Source organism: Polypterus senegalus, chromosome 15 (assembly GCF_016835505.1).
Source record: "Polypterus senegalus isolate Bchr_013 chromosome 15, ASM1683550v1, whole genome shotgun sequence".
In the NCBI taxonomy this organism is placed as follows: Eukaryota; Metazoa; Chordata; class Cladistia; order Polypteriformes; family Polypteridae; genus Polypterus; species Polypterus senegalus.
This window is the reverse complement of record NC_053168.1, coordinates 45,826,981-45,850,184: the sequence shown is the minus strand read 5'-3', so window position 1 is coordinate 45,850,184 and position 23,204 is coordinate 45,826,981. Positions and strand designations below refer to the sequence as shown.

The 23,204-nt window shown below is 38.7% G+C and overlaps 1 protein-coding gene across 5 annotated transcripts in view; it reads right to left on the bottom strand.

Moving 5' to 3' along the window:
* Positions 1-982: 982 nt before the first annotated feature.
* Positions 983-23,204, bottom strand: part of dazl (deleted in azoospermia-like) — a 44,348-nt gene continuing 22,126 nt past the window's right edge. For 2 of the 5 annotated variants that reach the window (XM_039737273.1, XM_039737276.1), the window contains exons 7-10: positions 14,760-14,831; positions 5,982-6,035; positions 5,044-5,113; positions 4,703-4,752 (exon numbers count right to left, since the gene is read on the bottom strand). In XM_039737273.1, coding sequence (XP_039593207.1) covers positions 4,718-4,752; positions 5,044-5,113; positions 5,982-6,035; positions 14,760-14,831 — 231 coding nt within the window. In that variant the 3' untranslated portion in view covers positions 4,703-4,717. Of the gene's footprint in view, positions 2,173-4,702; positions 4,753-5,043; positions 5,114-5,981; positions 6,036-14,759; positions 14,832-23,204 lie in introns of those variants that run through there. The other 3 variants (XM_039737275.1, XM_039737274.1, XM_039737277.1) reach the window with 3 other exon arrangements.

Below are 23,204 nucleotides of genomic sequence, written 5' to 3'. Positions count from 1 at the left end.
CTAACTTATATTTTCTGATTGTACAATCATTCACATATTGACACTCGCAAGTAACCAGTTGTGTGAGCAAGACCTACATAGACACTGGAAGAACAAGCAGACAGACACCAAACAGATACTGGTATTTTGAAACCAGGATAACAGCTCAAGACTAACATTCATTAAACAATGTCACTCCGAGATGGAATGTATAATTTCTCAAACTCCATCCCAATTTAAAGATACTGATATAAGGCTACCAGTAGAGCTGATACATAAATCCATAAAAGAAGGAATATCCAGATAAAGTAAGCACTCCACTTACTAAAAATATTTATTGATGCTGAAATACTTTGCAGTTTGTCCCACTTAAATATGTTCCTGAATGCTGGCTTGTGGTAAAAAAGTGACAATATTTTATAGACCAAAAGTAACATTTTACATATAGGAGAGAAAAAACTGGAAAAGAAAGCTATGGGTACATAATACATAGAAAGGCAGACATTTACAAAGCGTAGAATGGATTCTGAATACATGTCTTAATATAAAGTAAGATCTTCCTTTTGGTGGACTGATGCACAACAGGTCAACTATGTAAAAAATCTCAGCCAACAAAGAAAAACATTTGTAACAATCTAATAGCACATTTACTTTTATAATTAGGAAAAAGTCCAGCCTATAGCTATATTAAATCAGATTCCACAGTCTTGTGGGACAAAGCAGATGTGTCCATGTTAAGGTGAGTACCCCTGTTGCAGAAGGAAACAAAGTACCAAAAGCAACTTTTTCCCTATTACATGAAACAGAAGAATAGAGAGAGTCAGTATCCAGAAGAATTATTTATTTATTCCACTTGTGGCAAGTTAATCTTATACAATACTTCAAGGGTGATGTTTGTGAGATATACAACACATTGCTGGTAGCACCATTCCTGAGGCCTGTATAGACATTTGATCTTCAAATGTAGAAAAAAGGTAAATATGTCTTGTTTGGAACATAGCAATTATGGGAACAATCTTTATTTTTAATTTCAAATATGAACATTCAATTTTCCACAGTGAAATGTGTGAACCAAGGGCAAAACACAACAAATAGAATCTTTAACAATGAAAACTTTTAACCATTTCAACAAGCCTTCAGTAACTGCATAGTAAAATACTAGAGTAATGATCTGTAATGCTTTATTAAAACTGAAGTTAAAGACCCCAACAACCAGTTAAAACTGGGCCACACTGAAGGAAACAAGGCTATGAAACTTGTGGTGCTATGATTAGACTTGGGTACAAAGCTGATTAACAAATCAAAATATTCAAAAAACATTTAAAGTTCCATAAACATACAACCATACATTAATGTATTTAAACATTGTGAAATTAAAACAAATTTAAAGACTTACATATTGTAGTTATGTGCATAAAATGTTCAACAATTTCAAATCAAATAAACAAGTTCAAAAAACGACTTTAACCACTCTAATTTACATAACATTATATAAATATGTACAAACAAGTGCATGTGTCAGATTTTTTGATAATTTGCCTGTACCCAAAATAAAAGTGGGTTTAAACTGTAGTGAAACTAAAATGCTGCCTTAATGCCAAAACATTTCTAGTCAATCTTGCATTCTTGAATTTGCCAATGTTTTTCCCTCCTCACGAAAGCTTGGAAAACTAATGCATTCATATGAGAATCTGCATTTATAGTAGCTATGGAAAAAAAGAGTGCTTGTAACACTCATCTTTGAAACTCTACGTACCCAATAACAGCCATGCTAATTTTATTTTGCATGCTTAAACCAAACTTACAAAAATGCACTTAATATATATTTGACAAGACATTTTAAGCACTGTAGAGATTTAGCAGAAATTAAAACAGACAGAAGCCATATAAAAACAATAAAATAAAGATGGAAAACAAAAATATTTAAAACATGGTTTTCGTTACAGAGAAACACAATATATAAAACTGAAGTCTTTTCAACCTGGGCAGGGCAGAATGTAAAACGGAAGACTAATACCTTTGTGACAATAAATCTAAGAAACAGTTGTGATCCTACAGAAAAAAAATTTCAATTTTAGTCAGTTAGTTTAAATGGTCAATTTACATGTTTTATGAAAAACCTTTAACTCCCTTTGAAGAATGGATATATTCACCTTTCAGATTCCTTTAACAAGTAAGGTATGGCAATTTATCCTGTAAACAAAACAAAGGTTACTAAGTTCACTTTTCCAAGTTGTTAGTGAATTAAATGCACAGTATAAGGGCCCATTCACAGCTAACAGTTTAGAAAACTCCAGCATGCAGCAATTTGAGTGTTTTTAGGGAATAGCTTGTTCTACTAAAATCAATGGTAACACTCATGAAATGCTGTTTTTTAAAAATAAAACAAAAAAGTGTTTTTATAGGTATTTTTCAACAAATGAGCAGAGTAGTAGCTCAAAAAAAACTAAAACATCCATCTTTTTCCATCCCCAATCTGAGTTTCTGGGTGAACAATGGCTGCTGCACCACCAGAACAATGTTTCAAAATATCTTTATCAAACAAGTGTTTACGTTTTCAACCAGTTTAACACATTTATTACTGGGTAGCACACTTCTCTGCTTGGCTACACGATTAGAGCTTTGAAAACTACTTGGAGATGCTTGAAAAACACCTGAAAGCCACCCTAAAAAAAAGACTGGAAAACACTTAAAATGCTTACAAAACAGCATAGCTTGAAAAATGCCAAATGCTGGAAATTTACAAAGTTCAAGTGTGAATGGGCCATAAGAATACACACATTAAGAGGTTACTAATTTTAATAAAAAAACTTTAAACTATATTTGTACACAAAGCATCTACATTCAGACCAACAAGTGTCGTAACAAAGTGACAAGACCATTGGAGGTATATCGGTTTACAATATGAAGACAATAAATTAAACTGCTTTAGATGCTCCAAATACTTAAACTGGGATTTCATAGATATGGGAAAATCTGGATAAATGTTGAAAAAAAAAAAAAAGTCAATGCAAACTATAACAGAAAAATTAAATGTGCAATTAATGTCATCAAGCCAGAGAGAAAGTGAATAGTTAATTGCATATTAATTTGATATATGAATTTAGAATATATCGGTCATTTGATATAATAAGCAATAAAACAAGTGTGACAGCATTTGAAAATAAATATCCAAATGGAAAACGTAATATTCATAAAACCTGTTCAGTAGTAAACCGTGATAAAATGAGGACAGTGAGAGGTTAGGAGCATGCGCTGATACAGCAAATTGCTGCTTCCACCAAATGACAAATCAACTCAGGTTCCCCAGATTAGGACCCAAGTACAACCATGCAATGGGTGACACCTCTGCACCACACTAGTTCAGATGGAATGGAACAGTGTGAGGTTTTTCCCTGAAGATTGGAGAGCCTACCTATACGGCAGATTAACGTCATACCCAGGACGAAGCAATTGTAGGTTAAGGGCCTTGCTCAGGAGCCCAATGGAGTCATTTTGGGCGTTTATGGGATTTGAACCGGCAACCTTCCCTACCTCAGTGCCACCACTCCGCCCAATAAAATAAAATGAGGGACATGTATAAAAAGAATACAGTCAAAGACGGACTTTCTGCTCCATGTGTCAGTCACAAAGTATACAGGTCATTGCAACAAAGGCAATGCATCTGGTCTGGGTTACCAGTATGCACACTTTAACTGACGGTACAAAGAAGCACAAAAAAATTTTCTATTCTTGGTGCCACACACAGTACTTTTGAACATTGCTCATTTCCCCTTCCAGCACAACAGTTTGGAAGAGCGGCATAGCTATACTCCCAAAACTACACAGGGGAACCCACTTGTTTCCTGTGTTGGTGGCTTCACTTCATGAACCTTCAATATTTTTTTTTTTGTAAATTTTTATAAAAGCAAAAAGTGATTTTCAGCAGTTAACTACTGTAGGAATAAGTAACTCAACTTGTTTAATCATCAGTTTTGCCAATGACTATGCCAGTAAGGCTCCTACTTTATTTACCTTACCTTTGTATGCTGTAGGAGGTTGTCTCCTGCAGTTAAGACTTATATTAAGATAACTGAAGCACCCATTTTAAGAAACAGAATACAATTTATTGATACATAAAGATTACAGCAATATAACTACATATTATATACTGTATATATTGATATAAAACAGGATGTAGACAGAAACATAGTAGAGGCAGACTGTTTACTGGTTATAAATAACTTATCTTAGCACAGTCCAAATTTTGTTGAGTTGTTGATTTTGTTGTTTCTCTAAGATCAAGGGGAGGATTGCTTATATTGAAGTGCACTTTTTAACTACATGGTCCTTTGGTTGTGAATAATTGTGCTTTAGCTCTGCTGTGTCCTCTGCAACATTATTACTTTTTCTGGCACCAAGAGTTTACATGCTGAAGTTCCCTTTTTGAAATAATGGCTGCTTCTCAGTCATTATACTGGGCTCAGTTTTGTATTGGGGTCTATGCTTTCAGGTCCACAAAGAGGAGAAAGCGTCTTTCAGCTCACCAGAAACAAGTTACTCATCAGCTTTCTGGTTTCAGAGATTTTCAGTCATTTTGGAGTTTACACAATTTATCTAGGAGCTCCCCAGAGAGAGTGCCCCTGAGATAAAAGTGCCCCTAGTTTTTGAAGGAATGAATTGAAGTCACTTTCAGTTTCAAAATCCATGCCATCTCAGATGTTTAGTGCATCACAGTTGTCACTTCCTGAATTATCACTTACCGTTCTTGAGTCTTATTTAGTATCTTCTGGACTGAAAGGGAGGCCAATGCAAAGATATCAGTTTAACACTGACTTGCACCTTTGTTTTCAGATGAAGTACAGACTAGTTCTGCTACAAAGTTCAGCCACTTTGGAATTTAAATGGGGGGTTGGCACAACTAGATGTCTGCATCAGTTAGTTCTGCTGTGTAAACAGGCCTTGTCTGTCACTAAGAATCCTAGAAGAACAACAATGCCCATTTCATCCTACACTACATAAGCTTATATTAAGTTCTAAAACAATTCAAATGAATACATAAATCAGAAGCTTAAAAATTCTTACCTAAAAAAAGCTCTCCAAAGGATTTTATAAAAGGGTCAACCATGTCTGTACACCAAGTATCAGTAAAATTCTAAAAAAACAGTTTGTTAAAGGCATCATGTTTTGAAGCCTATAAGAGACAATTTCTCCAAAGTCTATCATCACCCAATGTAGTAAAGGTATCTTGCAAAGCCTCAGCTAAGAGGAAAACAAAATTACTTGCTCTCTAATGGCTAAAACATATGAATTTATTTAAGAGAGTTACACAGGATGGCAATAAACTAACTTTTCTCTCTCTGGTCTGTAATTATTTAATTGGTAATGTTTTGTGAAGCAAAACTGTGCTCAATCCAACAGCAAACATTTATACATGTCAGATTTGAAGCCAGAAATCATACACTATATACTCTAGATTACAATCAAGCTAGTAAATCTGCAGATACACAGGGAGTTCACAAATACTTCTAAATCAGTCTCTCTAGCATGGAGTACAATGAGAAGTGAAGCAAAATGACCTTTTATTGGTTAACTGAACAGATTACAACATGCAAGATTGAGGCAGCTCCGGTTCCTCCTTCGGGCAAGTTGTAATAAAGTATATGAAAGCTGTGCAAGTTGTCTTGTATTAGAATCTTTAGCATTCCTCTAAATGACTACAACATTAATCAGCAATATTTTTTTAGTTTTCATAATTTAACAGATCAAATTATTTTATCAGTGAACCCACTAGGTTTCATATCTTCCACCTCCCTCTATAGTATTAAATTGACATTACTGGAATTCAGTCTTCAAAACACAATGGGAGTGTCTGGCAGTGTGTTTCTACAAGCACCAAAACCAACACAACATTCAAATAACATGGTGTAGCACAGAACACAATTAGGATTAACATATACAATTTATTAATCAATTAAAAACTTAATTTTTATAGTGATTGTAATATTTAAACCACAGCTTACCTGGTTCCCAAGTCTTACTCTGTGATCACCAACAGTCCAATGAGGGGCAGCATACTAAGCGAACAGAAAAATAAAATCCATTTATTAGTTCTCCTCACTAATTTTTATGTACCAATCTTGAAATTATACCAAAACACAAATATCGTTCAATACTGTTGAATACTCCTAAACTTCCCATTTACATTTGGCTTTCAACAGAGGTATGTACTCCATTCTCTTACTTATAACAGTTCTTTTGGTGAAATTTTTGCGGTTTCATTTAGTCATGTGGAATGATCCATAATAGGCCACTATGTCCTTCCCTAATTGGTTCAGAATAAGCCACTGGCGGCATAGACTGACACTAAATATAAATCACAAGGATTAAAATTTTACCTACTTTACTCCTTATTAAAATTAAAAAAAAAAAAAAAAATGTAGCAACAATTTAAATAGAAACTAAAAACACACTATTATCTGTAAAGAAAAAAATTAAAGCTATCCATAAGCAGTAAAATCAATTGCCACTAAATATATATATATATATATATTTATTATTAAACACAAGTCACTGAGATGGTCAGCACAGATTTGATATTTAATCTTTCAAACATCTACTGATCTTTGAATTAATAAAGATTTTCACAAGGAGATGAAAGCAAAATTAAGGGATGATAAAGGCCTGCCTACAGTTTCACAAGCCACTAAAAACTACAGCAGCAGGCAATACATTCAGATATAGGGCTTCCTAGCTGTAGAATGATCGACCCTGCAATACAAGGAGAGACCCCTTTCAGTCTCAGCATTTAAAGCAGGGTTGAAGAATAACTGCGTTACTGCCCATTTTATTTTTACTTTGAGTTTTGATTTTTGTTTTGCAAGCGAGTTGAATATCTATTTTAAATCAGAAACTCAACTTATAGTTCATTTATTTTACATCAACATTTCTAAATACACTGTCCTGATGATCCTTGAAAATGTTATTGGATGACGTCAAATTCACAATTATTACTTTATAAGCAGATAATAGTTATAGGATAATAAAGTATCACTTAATGAAATACAAAGATGTGCGATTGTATGACAAATCTTTATAGGAAGATGTTACTCCAGTGTTTATTGGGATTGAAAGTAAAGGCAGTTGAAATGGCTGCATTTCCACCAAAATATCAGTCTTCCTCAGAATTACAAGCCCACTCTTACGAATTCCCCATCCCCCCACCATATAAAGTACCTCTCTATACAACAGAGAAAGGAGAGTTTAAAAAATCTGTCCAACTGCAAATACAGAACTTACTATGTTATTAAATAAAATGCAAGCATCACACAGAATGTTATGGACAAGAAATAGCACCTATATGCTGATACATAACGGAAACCATTACAAATTAAGCAAATCATTATCATATACACATATAAGCACATGTATTATGATCTGTCATGGCAAAGAATTAGATTTGTCTTTCCTTAGATAAAAGTTAGAAAAACAGGAGAAAGAAAGAAGAGCAATGCTTATTGAACGACAGTCAGATTCCAGCAAGGCTGCCAAGGTGTTGAATGTATTCTTATAACTACAACATAAAACTAAAAAGGACTAGAGATACAAAACAAAAATAGCTTTGAGGAAGAAAACATGCTATTTAAGTTGACAGTTTCTATGGGACACAGCTATTCATTATATTGTTACATTTATCTGTATGCACATGTATTATGATCTGCAATTAGAGTGGTAATAAATCAAGAGATTTATCTTTCATTATATACAATAGGGGGGCAAATTGCTGAACATAAAAGACACATTATTTCCTTTGGAGGAGGGTGAGAGGTTTGAGGTATAAATATACCAGAATTTGAATGCTGCATAGAAAATGGGTACATACATGTCTGTACAGTGCTGATCTCTAATCAATTTTTTCTTTTGAAAATCAAGGTAAACTGAATCACATTTAGGGTCAATATAAATGTTAATACAAGTCCTTATCCATTCCTAATGTACACCTCACATTTTAAGCATGGTAACTAAATATCGATTTGCCTTTTAGATATATATTCAGCAGTAATAAACTTCCATATACAGTAGAACATCTGGTCACAAACGTTTCCAAACACATACAAATCAGGTTATGATCAAAACGTTTGCCAAAATTTTGCATCTGTTTATGACCACACGCTCTGGTGGCGAGCAAAAACACTGGCAGCCAGTTTACCTTCCGGTTCATACGTGGCAATGATTTCCCATTCTCTTTTGTTTGTGCAACAAAGCAGCTGATGTTGCAAAAGGAGTTACAATGTTACCCAAGCAGAGGCCTCAGCGTGGCTGAACGAGAGGCAACTTGCAGGGGAAAGCGTAAGCGAGGTGATCATATACGAGAAAGCCAGAAAGATTCATGGCAATTTGCTGAAAACAAAATCCTTCGAGTGGCAAAGGTGAGGAATTTAAAGCGAGTAGAGGATGGTTTGAAAAGTTTTGCAAAAGTGGCATTTAAATTTTTTCCCTGTGCTTAAAACTCAAAAAAAAAAAAAAAAAAAAGTGTTTACAGCAAGCGGTTCATAAGGGTCTAGCGCGAACTCTTACAATGTTAGTTTTCCCTGTTCAAGGTTTTCATATTTAGTTTACTATTACACTGTGCATTCCATGGTATAATTAACTATTTTTGTTCTTAAAAATATTTACATACAGTTTGTACAGTCTGGAATGGATTAATTGTATTTACGTACAATCTTATGGGGAAATTACGTTCAGGTCGTGTTCAGAGTTTTGCAACGAATTACGGTCGTGACCAGAGGTACCACTGTATCAAGAGTGTTAAACTGAGGAAATACGGCTCTAAACAATGAACAACTGCTGCTAACATTCTATTTTCTGTGTTGTCAATCCCTTTATCACATACCCTATTGTGGCTATACTCTTGGACATATCAACCAAGCTCAGCTTTCTATGACCTTTGTACATAGACATACATCTAAAGCCAGCCCAAGTACTGGCAAGTACAGAAACAGTAGATGGACAAAGCACACTGCATCAATGCTACACTTATGAAAGCTTCAGTGCTAGAGACAAAACCAAAAGATTATAAAACAATCTAACATTTTACTTCAAATGGTGCGGGGGCTTTTTCAAAAGGCAGCCTGTAAACATTGTTCCAGTGTCTACTTATGTACAATAATCCCGGAGACATGAGTCCATTACATTAGTGAGAAACATTTAAATCTCTCATTTTAAGCACATGTGACAATGTAACTTTGACAAATCCTGTTACAAAGACTAACCAAGTAACTTCCTCAAATGTTAGACATAGGGAAATTCATGCCAACATATCAAAAAATGCATTTGGGATGTTGTCAAGAATCAATTTTTGGGGATTAAAAAAAGGGGGCTGGAAACATCGTAAATTATGATTAAAGAATGCTTGCATATTGAAAAACAAGTATCCCTCAAAAGCATTTGCCACTTTTATTTTTAAATATCCATTTAAAATCTTGTTTACACAGTTGAAGGTTGCAGGGAGAAATGGCTCTATACAAGTTTAAACACACTAAAACCCTAATTTTCTGAAAACCTTTACAGTGAATTCTTGCTTGAAAAGAAATTTCAAAATGTACTAATATAGAAAATGACTTGTTTCTATAAACAATACTTTAAATATTTACTGCATGCAATTTGAAGAGCATAGAAGCCATTTAGATCCAGAATCAGTTTTATGAACAAAAAGGAACATGCATTTCCCATTAGAAAACAATACAAAGTTTGTTTAACTCATAACTTAAGACAAGAATATCTATATGACTTCAGAGTTAATGCAGATTTTTAAATTACAGTATACGAATAAGATGTGCTCTTTAAAACAAAATTTTCTAAAAAGTGATTTTAAATTTGGAAAGCTTGGCAATAAATAGGCTATCAATTCACAGGTAACTGAAAATGCAAAGTCAAGCTATCTACAAGAACAAACATGAAGAATTTAACTCTTTTAGGGCAGATGTCAACAAAAGTCGACATCTGGAGTAGAGAGCGACAATCAGCTGTTAACAGCGACAAAACTCACTATTACGTCACAGGCAGTCCCTCTCTGCTTGGAGGAATGTTAAACTCAGACTCTAATCCTTGCGTGTGCATGAGTTACAAAATGTAAACAAAGGCAAGACGGCATTGACATCTCATGAGGGAGCGAAGCGAGTGCAGAAAAGAAAATACGCGGCAGACGATAATTTGCACATTGGTGAGTCACTGATTTTTCAGAATCTAATTTTGTTTACAGTGATCAGGAGATTGAGCAAGAGAGGAGCTGGCATCAGCTGATTGGACACCAGGCGATGCCGCCCGAGCTGATCGGCTGCCAGCTGAGCGCATTCGCGCAGCCGACGCACCTATGGCAAGGTTAGTGTGGGAGGAATACCCATACATTGATCCATAGGAGCCAAACTGGGTACCGGACTTCACAAGACATGCTTGCTCTTGGATACGACAGATTACCAGCCGCTGGACTACTTCAGGATGCTCTCTCCTGATCCTGCTTTTCAAAAGAGAAACAGGTAGGCAGAGAAATTTTTTTAATCTTGGGCAGTGCTTGCACCGCATTCTCGTTTTTCAAAAGGGAAACCCACAACAAAAGACGAGATGAAGGGTGTTGTGGCATTACAAATAGAGATGGGACTAGACTGGCGATATAAATTCAGGGAGCACTGGTCCTAATGCGCTTTCTCCCCTGGTGGCTTTGGACAGGTTATGCCACGTAATAGGTACTCGTGCTGCTGCAAAGTTTTATTCACTACTTTGATAACTAGAAGCAAATCCCAAGGGGTGAGCAAGGCTATAACACCATGTATAAACATCAGCCCCTGCTTGACATTGTGGAACCAACATAGAAACAATTTTATCAGCCTGGCCATGATTTGTCTGTGCATAAATCTATGATAAAATAAAAGGGACACCTTTTTCTGCCAATTTTTGTCAGACAAACCCACAAAGTACTGTATGGCATAAAGGATTTTGTACTGGCAGAAGCAAACACTGGTTTCTGCCTGAAAGTAATTACATATACAGGAAAGTATTTTTTTCAAAAGATAGAACTGTCCCTTGACAAGTCAGGTTGTGCTGGAGCTGCTTCAGGGCTATAAACATTTGGGTCATGTGTACATGGACAATTTTTATACATGCCCAGAATTGTTCATGGAGCTACAGAGCAGGGGAACTTGGAGCTTGTGGCAGAGTGAGGGTGAACAGGAGACACATGCCTTCACAGTTGAATCCAGACAGGCTGAAGATGAAAAGAGGCGACAATATGGTTTTCATGCGGGCGGAAAACTTGGTGGCAGTGGCATGGCACAATGTCAAATGGATGACTTGTCTCTCTACAGTACACACTAACAATATATGTGAGAAAGTGCAGCAACAGACAAACACATATTGTAAGCAGTGCAATGTGGCAATGCATGTAATTGGCTGCTTTGAGCGATATCATACTTTAAAGGACTTTGCTGTGTAACATGTATGTGATATATATGTGAAATCATGTAGTATGCAGGCTCATACTACATGCAAGACAGTAACATTTGTCAAAAGTAAATATTTTTGTTGATTTGATATGGTAAACAATTGCTTTGTGTTTTTTTTTTTTTTAAAAAAGTTAGTTTTTGGAAAAATATTCAGCCCTGGGAGAAAAGAAACAAAAAACAAATTAGCCCTAAAAGAGTTAAAATATACTTGGTGCAAACAGAAATTCAGGTTTTTGATTTTTATGCATCTTCTGAACCATCCTTTGTTTCAAATGTGCCTCAAACCTTGTCTAGGATTTTTCCAAAATAAAATCATACTGTACTGCAGACTCCAGCCAAGTGAATATTTAGCATGTGCCACATTCCAATCAGTAAGCCAAAGTTTTTAAACTACGCCTCTAGAGCGGAAAATCAGTGCTCGTGACTATTCCATCACGGTGCCCTTTTACAATGAAGATGTAACCAATTACACATTAAGATCCAAGTAAACAGTACATTGCAACAAAACTACACACCCATTCTTAAAAATAAAACTTTGATCCAGGTCTAACAGGCCAAATTCGAAGTGTTCAAATTACCTATGTTTTGGTGGGAGCACATCTTCTCCATGAATCACATGCTCAATAGCTTTGTGAGGTTCACCTATAGTCACCAACAAGCTAATGAAATTATACACTGAAATAAAGGGCAAGGACAAACGTGCGCATACACACACTGCCCAGTTATTTATATAAAAAAAAAAAAACCTGGATTACAGAGACAAGTCCCACAAAGAATCTATAAGTTATAAATGCTCAAAACACACAAACGAATTGCTTAAAAAGGCAATCCACAGCCCATTCAGTCCCTGTACAGGAGGAGCAGGAGCTTGGTCCACATTGCTGGCAATAAGTCAGACTCGTTTCCTGTTGATGTTGCACTCCGCCAGGGCTGTGCTTTGTCACCGATTCTGTTCATAAGTTTTATGGACAGAATTTCTAGGCACAGCCAAGGAGTGGAGGGGGTCTGGTTCGGTGACCTCAGAATCTCTTCTCTGCTATTTGCGGATGACGTGGATCTGTTGGCTTCATCAGACAGTGACCCCCAGCTGTCACTGGAGCAGTTCGCAGCCAAGTGTGAAGCGGCAGGGATGAGAGTCAGCATCTCTAAATCCAAGGCCAAGGTTCTCTGCCGGAAAATGGTGGAATGCTCTCTCCAGGTTTGGAACACATTACTGCCTCAAGTGAAGGAGTTCACGAGTGAGGGAAGAATGGAACAGGAGGTTGACAGACGGATCAGCATCCGGAGTAATCTGGGCTCTGCAATGGTCCGTCGTGGTGAAGAGAGAGCTGAGCCAAAAGACGAAGCTGTCGATTTGCCCATCGAGCTACGTTCCTACCCTCACCTATGGCCACGAGTTTTTGGTAGTGACCGAAAGAGCAAGATCGCAGATACAAGCAGCCAAAATGAGTTTTCTCCGCAGGGTGGCTGGACTTTCCCTTAGATAGGGTGAGGAGTTCAGAGAGACTTGGAGTACAGTCGCTGCTCCTCCTCATTGAGAGAAGTCAGTTGAGGTGGTTCGGGAATCTGGTCAGGATGCCCCCTTGACGCCTCCCTGGGGGGGTGTGCTCCGGGCATGCCCAACTGGGAGAAGGGCACGGGGCAGACCCAGGACACACTGAAGGGATTACATCTCCCGGCTGGCTTGGGAACGCCTTGGGGTCCTCCCAGAGGAGCTAGAGGAGGTGGCCGGGGAGAGGGAGGTCTGGGCTTCCCTGCTTAGGCTGCTGCCCCCGCGACCCGACCTCAGATAAGCGGTGGATAATGGATGGGTGGATGGGCAATCCACAGCACACCGATCTCAATACACAATCTGAGGGCAAAGCCCAAGAAAACAGATTAAAATAAATCATAACTAAAAAATCAACGTCCTTTGGTTCCTCATTTCTTGGCCTTACACAAAGGGAGGGAGGAGGAGTAACAGTGGTAATGCCTCCTGGGCTCCAACCACAAAGCACAGGAAAAAAAAAAATGCAAAACTAAAATACAAAACATGACTAAATAAAGCATGAAGTTTCAAATGTCACGGTTTCTTTTTTCATTCTGTTTGTAATTTTCAAAATTTGGCCCACATTTTAAGACTAATACTGTACAATCTTGTCAAATAAATTAATTTCAGAGTAACAGAAAGCAGTCTGATCAGTTGTTTTCACAGTGTTTCACATAGGTGGTCACACTTTCTTATGCCTACAATGTGTTAATCCAGAATTAGCCGTTACACTTGATTGACCATAGCTGCAGTAATTACACAAACTGGAAGACTTCATTCCATTTGCTCCCACACCATTCAAAAATAAGTGTTGTATGTGCTCACATTACACCAAGTCTCATCTTAGTCATTTTACATATGAGCATTACTTTGATTTCAAATATAAACTTGATGTTTACCGATGCATTTTCTTCAACATATGCAGCTTTAGCAGAAAGCTAAGCCCTGTGTCTCATCATTAATGCATCATGTGCCTTAAGAGATAAAAAAGCTCAATTTAAGTGCGAGTGTCCACATTTCAACTATTATAAAGATATGCTCATTATGAGTGTCAACCATGCAAGTTAAAATCTGTGTGCAATTTATCAATAATTTAATCTCTCATCCTGTCCAAGAGTCACTTAAAATGAGATTCCCATCAAGTTTGTATGCATATTCTTAGGTAGCCGAAGAGCCTAATCCCTAAGACAAAGATTTTGGAACAAAGGAGCTAGAAGATTCCTCATGTGGACTGCTTCCACAAGTTTGTATCCTCTCTGCTCTCATTTAATTGTGGTCTTTAAAATTGTCAGAAAGGTGGTTAACCTGAAAGTGAATCATATGGATGACACATGGTCAGGTATTCTCAGCTAATGAGGTTGAACAGACCTTCTGAAAGCAAGATTTGAGGCTGTGGTTGAACCACATGCACTTTGGGTTCACAGCCATTATCTCTGCTGGTCAACATGAAAATCAGTTGACAAATAAAACAAATTTCAAACATTAAGAACTACTCTAATAAAAATGTCAACTTTTGGTGTTTCTTAAAGTTTGAGAATTTAACACAAAGTATGGTATTTTCTCATAAACCCTTTAAATGGGAACAGGAATACTGCCTGGACTGGGATTTTAAATCAAGGCCTTTAGAGATGCAATGTACTGCATTATCATGCTGCCCTTTGGCTAAACAAATGCTTTTATAATTTATCACCCATCTTTTTTAAAAAGAGCATTTCAAAGAACACTGAAAATTAGTAAGAAAGAAAATTTGCATTTAGCAATTGATAATTTTATACCTGAAACGTATACACTGGTTGTGGAATATTTGTTGGCATCACAAAAGTTGGCACACCTGGGTAATGGTATGGCTAAGGATAAGAAAACAGAGACCACATTATTATTTGGTTAAATTAAGCAAAATTATACAATAAGCAGTAAGGATAGAAGCAGGAGAATTTCTACACAATTCATCTGGTATTAATTTCACAGAATATTTAACAAAAATTAAACAAAGAGATACTCCAAAGAGTAAGTACTTGTATGAACAGTCTTTCACCTTCAAAACATTTGCACTTTCAGATATTTATAATGGTATGCAAGCTTATGCCTTAAAAGAAGTTTAAATGAAGTTTTATGATATACGTTTATTTGCTAGGTTGTGTTCCTGAATTACTTACTGAGAGACTGCCAAATGTACAAGGGACATGTGCATAGTAATGTTTAAGCACAGCTTATCTGTTCTGGAAGAAGCGTTCTTACAGGAGAATAAAAACAACAATGCACCTAATATTTTGCACAAATCAAATAATTCAAGGTTGTGTTTTAAATGGCATTTAAAAAGACAACTCGGAGAATCTGTCAGATTACAATGTATGGTATTTCCCTTAGCCAAAATGCATGACAGGAAGACTATGTTGCCGCTTTATCATCATTTAGACATGTCAAACTTTATCCTAATCTGTAAAAATTAGCAATGCCTAGGGTAAATCTTTAAAACTCACAATACAGTAATAAATCCAGACATTCAAGAAATATGACTGGGTAGAACAAAAAAAAAAAGGGCAAAGTCCCTATGTTAAAAAAGCATACCTACGTGTTTAATCTGACAGCGGATTCCAACAAACATTTTCTGCTTTGTGTCTCTTAATGTCAATGTCAATTTATTTATATTGCACATTTAAAACACAGGAATGCTGTGGCCAAAGTGCTTTACAATAATAGAAAAAAAGAAAACAAACATAATAGAAATAAAATATATGAACATAAATAAATAATAAATAGATGTTATATAATCACAATGAGGAAACCATCAGGCTTTCATTATTATTTTGATTCAGATCAAGAAAATCATTAGCCATCCAGGATCTTAGTTCAGAAAGGCAGTTGTGGAGTTGATTTATTGCAGAGTTGCAGACAGGACTATAAACCTGTGTATTATCAGCATAGCCGTGAAAAGAAATGTTAAATTTCCTAGAAATAGCTCCAATAGGATGAAGGTATATAGAGAATAAAATAGGACCCAAAATGGATCCCTGAGGAACAGTAGATGAAAAGGAGGAATTTAAAGTCACTGCTAGGTGTCTACCAGTTAAATATGACCTGATGCAAACTCCATTGGCCAGGAAACATTGAGGACCACTTACATCAGCTCAAAAAAACTTGGAAAAAACAGGCTCATCAAGCACTGAAATTTAAGACCAATACAAATGCAGAAATGTGAGATGAATCAGTATCATTTATAAATCTGTTCATCAGGGTGAATGGAGGCTCACACAATTTCACTTTGGCAGTCATGCTCAAAAGTTTAATATACTTCCTGAATGACTGTATTGTTAGGCCTATATAAAAAAGATGGTTCGAGAGAGTAGTGGAAAACTACAAACCAAAACAGGCCATTCATTTAGTGATGTAGATTAGTAATTTACAGTGCTATGTAAAGGTATTTGATCGTTATTGCTTTTTATACAATGGCCAATGACCCACAGACAAAATGCAATACTAGTGAAAGAGAACCAGAGTGAACAGAAAATACAGTTCTAAAACCTTACTTTATTAAATGAACAAAGAAAACATTCCTATCGCTTATGTGTAAAAGAAATTGTCCAATGGTTTCAATACTTGGTTGCAGCATCTTTAGCAGCAACTAAACGCTTCTATGGGTTGATAACAGTCTACTGAGGAATTTCTCCCCACTCTATGATCTTTAATTGGTCTAATCAATGTCCTAACTTGAACCCAAGTTAATGCTTTCTAGCCTAACAAAGTGTCTCCTGAACCCTTCAATTATAGACTTGTGTGTTTGGAGGCATTGGCAAGACGTACAGTGGAACCTCAGTTCACGAACGTCTCGGTACACGTACAACTCGGTTTACGACCAAAAAGTTCGTCAAACTGTTGCCTTGGTTCACGACCACACACTCGGTATACGAACAAGCCAATTTCCTTTTCCGTTTGTGCGCGCTGAGGATTTCCGCACGTGTTGCATTGTTCTCGGTAAGATGTGCGTGCATGCTTTCGCTGTGAACTCTTTGCGCTCTATTTCATTTCCCTTCCGGTTAGTACGTGCCAATTACTGTATTTAAGCACGTGTTGCGCTGTTCCCCGTTCATTCTCAGTCAGACGTGCGTGCTTTACCTGCGCTCTTTGTGCTCTACAGTATTTCGTGTGCTTTTGCAGTTAACCATGGCTTCTAAGCAAGTGAAGAGTGGTGAGAAGAAAGTTTTGCAGAAAATTGAAATCTAAGTAAAGAAAGACATTATTGAAAAGTATGAGCGTGGCATTCGTGTTACTGATCTTGCCACCGAGTACAAGAAGTCAAAACCTACGATTGACTACTCTAAAGCAGAAAGAATCTATTAAAGCAGCTGATTTTGTAAAAGGAGTTACAGCGTTAGCCAGGCAGAGGCTTCAAGTGCTGGAAGAGGTGGAAAAACTGTTTACCAGTTTACTCATTTACCAATTTGAGAACCCTCGTGGCTTTCAAGTAGCACAATGTAAACAAAGCCAGACTGCCAGTGATGTGGAGGGCAAACACGAAGGGTTGGGTCACAAGGACTTTGTTTTTGGCTTTCGCTCCCACCAGCTAAACAGCTAAAAACACCAGAAACCCAAGAAATCACAAGAGAGAAAACACCTGAAGGAAAACATCCCTCCATCGCAGAGCCAGAATCTCCCTCAAAACTGTAAACTCCTCTCCACCCAGTTCCTCCTCACTTAATGCCAGAACTCGACTCATGCAAGGTTAGTTTTCTTGGTGCTTTATGGATTTTTGTACTACAGATTTTTCAAATGTTCATTTTTCTGTTCATAGCATGAATTGTTGCACTGTTACTTTTCACTTTATTCAAATGTTCATTTTTTTCCCCCTGTGCTTAAATCTCATTAAAAAAAAGCATTTATACAGCGATCGGTTGCAAGGCTATAGTGCGAACTCCTGTAATGTTACTTTCTTGGTTGCTTGTGGTTGGTTTTTAAATAAAGTTCAGATTTGTTCAGATGTTCCTTTTTGTCCCCCGTGCTTAAAACTCATTAAAAAAAAGTGTTTTATACAGCGATCGGCTTGCAAGGGTATAGCGTGAACTGCTGCAATGTTAGAGATAGAGAGGGTGATAAAGCCTGCGTGCTGGAGAGAGGGTGAGCGAGTGAGCCTGCGCGTTTGTGTCAGTGTTATTCAATGTTTTTACATTAGTTTACTATTACACTGTGCATTCTATGGCGTAATTAACTACAAACCGGATTCCAAAATTGTGAATAAAAACTGAATGAAATGATGTGGATGTCAATATTTTATTTGTAATAGAACTTAGATGACAGATCAAATGTTTAATCCAAGTAAATGTATCATTTTAAAGGAAAAATATGTTGATTCAAAATTTCACGGTGTCAACAAATCCCAAAAAAGTTGGGACAAGTAGCAATAAGAGGCTGGAAAAAGTAAATTTGAGCGTAACGAAGAGCTGGAAGACCAATAAACACTAATTAGGTCAATTGGCAACATGATTGGGTATAAAAAGAGCTTCTCAGAGTGGCAGTTCCTCTCAGAAGCCAAGATGGGTAGAGGATCACCAATTCCCACAATGTTGCGCAGAAAGATAGTGGAGAAATATCAGAAAGGTGTTACCCAGCGAAAAATTGCAAAGACTTTGCATCTATCATCATCAACTGTGCATAACATCATCAAAGAATCTGGAACAATCTCTGTGCGTAAGGGTCAAGGCCGTAAAACCATACTGGATGCCCGTGATCTCCGGGCCCTTAAACGACACTGCACCACAAACAGGAATGCTACTGTAAAGGAAATCACAGAATGGGCTCAGGAATACTTCCAGAAACCATTGTCAGTGAACACAATCCACCGTGCCATCCGCCGTTGCCAGCTGAAACTCTACAGTGCAAAGAAGAAGCCATTTCTAAGCAAGATCCACAAGCTCAGGCGTTGTCACTGGGCCAGGGATCATTTAAGATGGAGTGTGGCAAAATGGAAGACTGTTCTGTGGTCAGGCGAGTCACGATTCAAGTTCTTTTGGAAATCTGGGACGCCATGTCATCCGGACCAAAGAGGACAAGGACAACCCAAGTTGTTATCAACGCTCAGTTCAGAAGCCTGCATCTCTGATGGTATGGGGTTGCATGAGTGTGTGTGGCATGGGCAGCTTGCATGTCTGGAAAGGCACCATCAATGCAGAAAAATATATTCAGGTTCTAGAACAACATATGCTCCCATCCAGACGTCATCTCTTTCAGGGAAGATCCTGCGTTTTCAACAAGATAATGCCAGACCACATTCTGCATCAATCACAACATCATGGCTGCGTAGGAGAAGGATCCGGGTACTGAAATGGCCAGTCTGCAGTCCAGATCTTTCACCTATAGAGAACATTTGGCGCATCATAAAGAGGAAGGTGTGACAAAGAAGGCCCAAGACGATTGAACAGTTAGAGGCCTGTATTAGACAAGAATGGGAGAGCATTCCTATTTCTAAACTTGAGAAACTGGTCTCCTCGGTCCCCAGACGTCTGTTGAGTGTTGTAAGAAGGGGAGATGCCACACAGTGGTGAAAATGGCCTTGTCCCAACTTTTTTGGGATTTGTTGACACCATGAAATTCTGTATCAACATATTTTTCCCTTAAAATGATACATTTTCTCAGTTTAAACTTTTGTTCCGTGATGTATGTTCTATTCTGAATAAAATATTAGAAGTTGGCCCCTCCACATCATTGCATTCAGTTTTTATTCACGATTTGTATAGTGTCCCAACTTTTTTGGAATCCGGTTTGTATATTTGTGCTTAAAAATCTTTAAAAAAATATATTTACATACAGTTCGTACGGTCTGAAACGGATTAATTGTATTTACATACAACCCTATGGGGGCAAATTGCTTCGGTTCACGACCAGAGGTTTGGAACGAATTATGGCCGTGAACCGAGGTTCCACTGTATAACCAAACCATGCTTTGGTTTCAGGACACAGAGGACTGGATATTCTTAAGATATTCTGGAAAAATGCATAATTCATTGTTTCCTCATTAATTGCAAGTCTTCAAGGTCCTAAGGATGCAAAGCATCCCTAAACCATTTTGATAACATGCAAGTAGTGATGCCCCAATGCCAGGATTTTTGTATTTGATATGAATACCAGTAAAATATACTCTATACCATGGCAAAAACTGAGATCCCATTCGATGGATTTTGTTAAAGTACCTCCATCATAAAAGTGAACAATAGTGTTTATATATTATATATACGTATTATAGAAAAATGCACAATGGAAGTAACAAAAGCTTTAATATATTTATACAAATCACAAATACTTACCAAACTATTATTTAAATAAACAAGTACCAACATTTATAAATATCAAAATGCAATGCAGGGTTTGAACTTGTGTGGCAAAGGTAGAGATTTTCTCCCTGTGTAATAGAGTTTATAATCATGAGGGGATTTCAGCATGGGGTTTATAAGGAAAGACAGTAATGGATAACGATTTAATCTTTGCACGTGCACATTATAAATCTATTGTGACATTTTTTTTCCAGTAACTAAAAACTACAGCTTAAAATATACTAAATATAAAAATTCAAAAATTATATATATGTACAGTTGAGACTAGTGAATTCAAAGATAATTTGGGATATTTTCATTTAAAAAAAAACACTTTAAAGCGAACTGTTGCAAAGACAGTTTTAAAGTCGAGGTTCTAACTGAACCGCTCTGTTAAGTCTGAAACATTTGGTATTGTATTGGCATCATTTGCTGTTTAAAAAATATTACTGAAGAGTAATATTAAAACAGATGTGTCAAACTAATTCAAATTTCAAATGTTAACTTATGGCACTTTAATTTTCTGAACCTGTCCAACTTTTTTTTTTTAAAAAAAACAAACATTTGTTCCAACTTTTAAACCATCGTATGTGAATCAAGTGAGACCTGGAAGGGTGTGATTGGGAGGAATGGCCCCCCCGATCTGAACCCAAGCAGTGTTTTGTTATTGGACTTCTGTGCTCGTCACGGACTGTCGATAACGAACACCATGTTCAAGCACAGGGGTGTTCATATGTGGACTTGGCACCAGGACACCCTAGGCCTCAGTTCGATGATCGACTTTGTGGTTGTGTCAGACTTGCGGTCACATGTCTTGGATAATCGGGTGAAGAGAGGGGCGGAGCTGTCAACCGATCACCACCTGGTGGTGAGTTGGCTTTGATGGTGGGGGAGGATGCCGGTTAGGCCTGGTAGGCCCAAAAGTGTTGAGGGTCTGCTGGGAATGTCTGGCAGAGTCCCCTGTCAGAAGTAGCTTCAACTCCCACCTCCAGCAGAACTTCAACCACATCCAGAGGGAGGTGGGGGACATTGAGTCCGAACGGGCCGTTCCGTGCCTCTATTGTTGAGGCGGCTGACCAGAGCTGTGGCCGTAAGGTGGTCGGTGCCTGTCATGGCGGCAATCCCCGAACCCGTTGGTGGACACCGGCGGTAAGGGATGCGGTCAAGCTGAAGGAGTCCTACCAGACCCTTTTGTCTTGTCCTGTGGGACTCTGGAGGCAGCTAATAGGTACTGACAGGCCAAGCGGAATGCGGCTTCAGTGGTTGCCGAGGCAAAAACTCTGGTATGGGAGGAGTTTGGGGAGGTCATGGAGAACGACTTTCGGACGGCTTCGAGGAGATTCTGGTCCACCATCCGGCATCTCAGGAGGGGGAAGCAGTGCAGTGTCAACACTGTATAATGTGGGGATGGTGCGCTGCTGACCTCGACTCGGGAAGTTGTGGGTCGGTGGGGGGAGTACTTCGAAGACCTCCTCAATCCCACCAACATGCCTTCCGATGAGGAAGCAGAGCCTGGGGGCTCGGAGGTGGGCTCCCTCATCTCTGGGGCTGAGGTCACGGAGGTGGTCAAAAAACTCCTTGGTGGCAGGGCCCCGGGGGTGGATGAGATACACCTGGAGTTCTTCAAGGCTCTGGATGTTGTAGGAGTGCCTCTGGATTGGCAGACCAGGGTGGTGGTCCCCCTCTTTAAACAGGGGGACCGGAGGGTGTGTTCCAACTACATAGGGATCACACTCCTCAGCCTCCCTAGAAAAGTCTATTCGGGGGTTCTGGAGAGGAGGGTCCGTCAGATAGTCGAACCTCAGATTCAGGAGGAACAGTGTGGTTTTCGTCCTGGCTGCGGAACAGTGGACCAGCTCTACACCCTTAGCAGAATCCTGGAGGGTGCATGGGAGTTTGCCCAACCAGTCTACATGTGTTTTGTGGACTTGGAAAAGGCATTCGACTGTGTCCCTCGAAGGAATCCTGTGGGGGGTGCTCCGGGAGTATCGGGTACCAGACCCCTTGATAAGAGCTGTTCGGTCCCTGTACAACCGGTGTCAGAGCTTGGTCTGCATTGCTGGCAGTAAGTCAAACCCGTTTCCAGTGAGTTGGACTCCGCAAGGGCTGCCCTTTGTCACCGATTCTGTTCAGAACTTTTATGGGCAGAATTTCTAGGCGCAGCCAGGGTGTTGAGGGCGTCCGGTGTGGTGGACTCAGGATTGGGTCACTGCTTTTTGCAGATGTTGTCCTGTTTGCTTCATCAGGCCGTGATCTTCAGCTCTCTCTGAATCGGTTTGCAGCTGAGTGTGAAGTGGCTGGGATGGGAATCAGCACCTCCAAATCCGAGACCATGGTCCTCAGCCGGAAAAGGGTGGAGTGCCCTCTCAGGGTTGGGGGAGAGATCCTGCCCCAAGTGGAGGAGTTCAAGTATCTCGGGGTCTTGTTCACGAGTGAGGTAAGAATTGAGCGCGAGATCAACAGGTGGATCAGTGCGGCAGTGATGTGGGCTCTGCATCAGTCTGTCGTGGTGAAAAAGGAGCTGAGCCGTAAGGCAAAGCACTCAATTTACCAGTCGATCTACGTTCCTACCCTCACCTATGGTCATGAGCTATGGGTAGTGACTGAAAGAACGAGATCGTGAATACAAGCGGCTGAAATGAGTTTCCTCTGCAGGGTGTCTGGGCTTTTCCTAAATGACAGGGTGAGAATCTCATTTATCCAGGAGGGGCTCAGAGTAGAGCCGCTGCTCTTCTGCATCGAGAGGAGTCAGAGGAGGTGGCTCAGGCATCTGATCAGGATGCGTCCTGGACACCTCCCGGTTGAGGTGTTCCGGGCACGTCCAACTGGTAAGGGGGGCCCGGGGAAGACCCAGGACACGCTGGAGGGACTGTCTCCCGGCTGGCCTGGGAACGTCTTGGGATTCTCCCGGAAGAACTA